A 6000-nucleotide genomic window follows, 5' to 3' on the forward strand; every position below is an offset into this window, starting at 1 on the left:
CAGGAGGGACCAGTGAGAGACCATGAGAAAGAGAAGCCGGAGACTGAAACAAGTGAGAGGAAGCAATCTTACTTGCAGAAGTCAAGGGATGCTTTTCAGGACGAAAGTTGTTAAACATGACAGAGGGAATGAGGATAGAAAACTACCCCCCCCCCAAGTATCTGCATTTGTGTTGAAACAAGCTAAGGAAACCGGGGTATTACTGTAACTGCCCCTGGCGGAGGCAGGACTGAGCCAGTTTGTGTCTCTGAACCACTCCTGTTCTAGACCTATGTGAATACCACGCTTTATGAGAAGTTTACCTACGCGGGAATCGACTGTTCTGCCGAAGAAGCAGCCTAGGACAGACCATCTTCAGCTGTATATTCTGTTTCCGCTTCACCGGCATGAGAGACCCTTGAGACCTTGATGCCAAGCAGGCAAGCCTCTGTCAAGAGAGGTGACATGGAACATGGACGTGTATATAGATTGCTGTCTGTCTGGGACATTCACCGTAAGACCCCTGTGTGTGAATCTATAGTACCCTCTATTAGGACTGTATATACTGTGTTGAGTAAGAATGTGCTGGAATCAGAATGCCTGTTTGTGGTTTCATATGCAATAATATATTTTTCTAAAAACATGGACTTTACAGGAAGGTGTGAGAGTACAATTACTGTAGTGCATAACTCATTGTCCCAGATATTTTTGATATTTTTGATATTTACCTATATACTGGATGTTATGTTTTGCTGTGTAGAAGAAAAGATTGTAAACCTGACCCTGATAGCACAGGTGAGAAAAGTAGGGGAAACGTGTGAGTTCTTACAGGACATGGATTTAAGTCTGTACCTAAGCGATATAAAAGAGCTCCTTCTATCTCTAAATTTTCCCCCTCACCTGTAGAAGCCACCCCAATTTCATTCCATAATTTGACAAGTTTGTCAGGTGTTTCCAGAGCCCACAAGTCAGTCCAGAACGCTAACACTGAAAAACAGATTTAAATCTCGTTCCTTAGAAGCCTAAGAACTTTGAGAGAAGTATAAGTTTGATAAATTAATAGGATTTAGTTTTAGTTTCTTTGATAACATTGGTGTGTTTATTAAGAAATTAAAATAGGAAGCTTGGAGTTAGTTATATTTGGGAGACATGTGACATCATATCAGATTAACATCCCTACCTGTATTGCACATTGTAAAAAGTTTTAGTTTTGATCATTTGTGAGTTTACCGTTTATACTGTAGGCACATGCTACACTGAGATCATATAGTAAGTGAATAAATGTCTTGCCTACCCATTTTGTCCAGGAATGTGTCTCATAGGTATTGCCAAACGTCTGTATTATACTTTTGAGAAAAACACCTTAAACACCTTAAATTATCATCCTCTACCTTGTTGGTAATATGCAGAGAGCAGTTGGTGGGTATATGCCACCAGACATATCTCAAGCTCACAAGATTAGAAACGTCTTCCAGAAGTATCCTACTGTCTAATCTGTTTTCTTGCACCTCTGGTAGTATTCCAATGTGAACTGAGGGCTTAGAACTAGAATCCCTTTTAATTGTGCTGCAATGTTAATAGTTCACCATACTGCATAATGTTCCATATTCCTGCCATCTGCTCAACTTTATGCATCAGAAACAATGACCAGGAAACTGTATTTGTCCCAAACGCTCTTCATCCACAACAGCATATGCAGTGGAGACACAACAAAAGCAAGACTGCTGTCGCAGCATTTATTTCATCAACTAAGTAGGGGCTCAAATGAAGAGCCATTGAAAGTAGGTCCAAATATATACATATATATACTATTTATAGATATATGTATATATATACGTATATATGTATATATATATATGTATATATACATAAATAGTTCCTTTTTGCTTTTTACCCAAATGTTGTGGAGATACTCCTGACAGCTCTTGGTCTGCATGTACATGGAACTGAACAAGAACAAGGATGATCTGAAAAATGTAGATAATGTCTTCAAATTTTGCATGTGGCTTTGGAATACACAATAACAGCTGCTTTTTCTATAACAGCCTGACCTTCTTGATTACATATATTTAAAATACTTTAAATTTACATCATTACAAATTTACTTCACGTCAGGTGTAAGAGATGACTAAGGAAGTACTTACGGTACCAAGAAAAAGGAACTGGACTTCCCTGGTGGCACAGTGGATAAGAACATGCCTGCCAGTGCAGGGGACACGGGTTCGAGCCCTGGTCTGGGAAGATCCCACATGCTGTGGAGCAACTAAGCCCATGCGCGACAACTACGGAAGCCCGCGTGCCTAGAGCCCATGCTCTGCAACAAGAGAAGCCGCAATGAGAAGCCCGCACACCGCAAACAACGAAGAGTAGCCCCCGCTCGCTGCAACTAAAGAAAACCCGCGCACAGCAACAAAGACCCAATGCAGCCAGAAGTAGATAATTAAAAAGAAAAAAGAAAAAAGAGAAAGGAATTCAGTGATACTTAAGATTTACTTGTAAATTCAAAGTACCAGAGCAGCAAACCTGAGGTGTTTACTGAGGGCACGTCATCACCATCAACTTGAATTTACTCCTGGCCCAGAGACCATACGATTGACAGCTCTGGGTCTCATCCCTACCCTTGGCAGAGAAACCTTTGTAGCATGTTAACGGCATTGATATTAAAGATTCATACTTACTCAAAGGTCAGTAGTCAAACTGAATAAAGTCATGTCATTTCCATGGGCCAGTTTCCACATTATCAAAAAGCAATTAAGAAGGAAAGAACCAACGCCTTAAAGGAAATTAGACAATTCCAGTACTGGGTATATCGATTAGATCTCAGTGTGTTTAGAAGAGCCGTAGGACACTGCCTTAAAAAAAAAAAAAGTCAGTGAGTTGTTGATATCAAAATCAAGTAAGAATACACCAGTTAGATTAAAAACATATTACACAACAGCCAAATGACCAGAACGTTTATGTTAATAGTACACTGAAAAGCTTACATTTACTTCCATAGATTTTGTGAGGAAAATCTCCACTTCTATTTCTATATAGATGATCTAAAGAAAACTTACAATTTTGTTAGGTAAAGATGTTTCTATCTCCAAGCAGTATAATGGTTCTAAGTATTTAGAGAGAAAAAGGAATTTAAGTAACCTGAGAAATGACCTTTGTGAAAGTCCCGGACCCATTACTTCAACTTCAAACCATCTTCCACTGTTATTTGTACACTGCCTACGAAGATGAGTCAAATTCCAAAAAAACCTAATTCCTTCCCCCGCTCTTCCCCAGTCACAACTTTAGAAATCACTGTGGAAATTTAACCTTTAAAATGTAATAAATAGACCTCAACAGTGCTTTTCCTTCTCCTCTTCTCTTTGAAAGTGTGGAGAAACCTCATGTTATTGTAGACCAAACTCTACTGCCAGCAGTGAAGGCCAAGTAGTCACGGATGCAATGCAGAGGTTTAAGATATTCTTGGGCAAAGTGGTTACTTCTTTCCTTTCAGGTCGTCTTTTACCTTCCAGAGTTCCATGCAGGCGGTTGCATTTTCACTTGAATTGTGACCTCCAAATAGTATAGAATATAAAATAGCACATTAGACAGACAACTCTGTGATGTTACCCACGGATAGTCTCAAAACGAAGTCTTGAGTTTGAAACAAAATTACCACTGGCCACTTATCAATATTTCATTATTTCATACCTAGAACAACCCCTACTGGTTGCTTTAGAAATGTTTTACATAAATCCAGATGAACAAGCATCTCCCTTTTTCTATGTGACCTGTCCTCAGTCATGTGGTCACTACATTGCTATGACTGGATAGCACATCAGTACCTTCTCCATGAACCTCGTTTCCAGGGAGATACACCAACAAAGTGACAGGTACCACTGAATGACAGCGATCTGACAAGAAGCCAGAAATAAGAGATGCTAGAAAAAGTACACCTCTCTAGACAAAGAGTGACCTTAGATACAAAATGACATGGTTTTAAAAAGTAGGTGGGACTTCCCTGGTGGCACAGTGGTTGAGAGTCCGCCTGCCGATGCAGGGGTCACGGGTTCTGTGCCCCGGTCCGGGAAGATCCCACATGCTGCGGAGCGGCTGGGCCTGTGAGCCATGGCCGCTGAGCCTGCGCGTCCGGAGCCTGTGCTCCGCAACAGGAGAGGTCACAACAGTGAGAGGCCCGCGTACTGCAATGAAAAAAAAAAAAGTAGATGAAATCTAGCCAAAATATCAAGCCTACAGTTCTGGTGAAAATAATAAATGACGTCTGAGATTAAATGAGAAAAATCATATGGACCACACTTCTAAAATGGTATATTATTGTTTATTTGTGTTATTCTGAGAGAACTGTGGTATTATATAACTTTTCGAAGATTTTGTTTTACATAGGGTATTTTTTGTTGTTAGGTGAAATATTTTTGTGTCCATGGTTCCAGACTGTTTTCAGTAGAACACATTACAAATTTTATAAGAGCGTTTTCTGGGAATTTGAGATACGAATATTTTTAACAAAGCAGATAATGTAAATTAAAGATTCTCTGCAAGATGGTTTTGGTTAGTGTCTAATAGACAAAGAATGAAAGAGTAAAGACCATAAAGTAAAATCTGTATTTTGTACAATAAATGACATGATCAGCGGAGCATCTGTAGAAACATACAGCATTATAACATAATTTTAACATACTCAAAATTAACTTCCTTCTCCCTCTTGTGCAAAAGTGGGGCCTATATGGGTATACATGAAATGTACAGAGTAACTAACCTCCATTCCAAGCCAGACATGTATCTCGTGCATATCACAATGCCACTAACAGGATAGTTGGTGGCTGTACTTGTTGTATTTGATTAACTTGTTTAATGTTGGGTATTTTTCATCAGAAAAACCAAAAAGGAAAAAAGTTCTGAGAGCAAAACCTCTGTACCAATCCACTACAGAGCAAGTGCACGCATGAATCTATTGAATTTGAGCTGTACTTCTTACGCAACGCACGCTATTTACCCTGGGTGAGATAACTTGGACCCAATCAATTTTAGAATCTCTTTAGGCTTAACGAAAATCACATATGAAAGGAGGTACAGAGCAAAATTTAGAATGGAATTAGATCTCTACACCAACAAAAGTGTTTTTTTTTTGTGGTACGCAGGCCTCTCACTGTTGTGGCCTCTCCCGTTGCGGAGCACAGGCTCTGGACGCGCAGGCTCAGCGGCCATGGCTCACGGGCCCAGCCATTCCACGGCATGTGGGACCTTCCCGGACCGGGGCACGAACCCGTGTCCCCTGCATCGGCAGGCAGACTCTCAACCACTGCGCCACCAGGGAAGCCCCAACAAAAGTTTTATGCATGAATTCCAAGGTCAGGCAACTTGGTGAACCATGATGCAGTCACCAGTCTCAGTTTAATTGCTGTTTTGATGCCTGTGGAACATCTAGGACCATACCAGGCAGTGAGCATGGAACACTTTTTACTTAAGCAGAAGCTTTAGGATTCTCTACCCAAGAAGAGAACCCACAGGGCAGCATTTCAAACAGCAGACCTTTACCATGAACCTCCTGATTTACTCAAGTCAGACTTAGGATCCCGATTTTTATCACGAACAAGCAGGCTCTTACCATCATCCTGAATGATTCTCCACAGGTAGTCGGCCACTAGACTTTTAAGGGATCTTTTGTGAGGCGAGCCTAGCCGATGAGGAAACATAACTGTCGTGTCCACAGCTGAAGTATGAATTAACTGTCAAATGAAAGAGGAAAACTCTTTAGACGTTCTTCCCAAGGAATAAGGAAACTGATGGCAGTAACTGTAGCAGCAGTAACTATGCTACAAAACCAAGTGACGTGAGCAGTTACAACAGGCCAGTCACTAGGCACTTAACTTGGATTATTTCACTACAACCTGCAGAGTAACCTAGCAAGGTAGGTATGTTATTGTCCCTTTTTACAGCCAAGGAAACTGAGGCTTCGAGAGGTTAAGAAAGTTGCCTAAGCTGAGTCAGCAGGGTAGAAGGAAATCCAGTCTCAGCAGCCTGACT

General features: G+C 40.8%; 1 protein-coding gene and 1 long non-coding RNA gene across 3 annotated transcripts in view; one reads left to right on the plus strand and one right to left on the minus strand.

The window, feature by feature from the left end:
- TEK (TEK receptor tyrosine kinase) overlaps positions 1 to 405 on the plus strand; it is a 102659-nt gene extending 102254 nt beyond the window's left edge. For both annotated transcript variants that reach the window (XM_082657116.1, XM_082657117.1), the window contains one exon: positions 268 to 405. In XM_082657116.1, the coding sequence (XP_082513242.1) occupies positions 268 to 342 (75 nt within the window). In that variant the 3' untranslated portion in view covers positions 343 to 405. The remainder of the gene's footprint in view (positions 1 to 267) is intronic.
- Positions 308 to 5677, minus strand: LOC309824313. Its single transcript, XR_014296908.1, has 3 exons — positions 5582 to 5677; positions 2658 to 3528; positions 308 to 427 (listed from the first exon to the last, which is right to left on the minus strand). It is a non-coding gene; the product is annotated as an uncharacterized lncRNA (long non-coding RNA).
- Positions 5678 to 6000: the final 323 nt, after the last annotated feature.

The sequence above is a fragment of the Grampus griseus genome (genome assembly GCF_964374135.1).
Source record: "Grampus griseus genome assembly, chromosome: 6".
Lineage (NCBI taxonomy): Eukaryota > Metazoa > Chordata > Mammalia > Artiodactyla > Delphinidae > Grampus > Grampus griseus.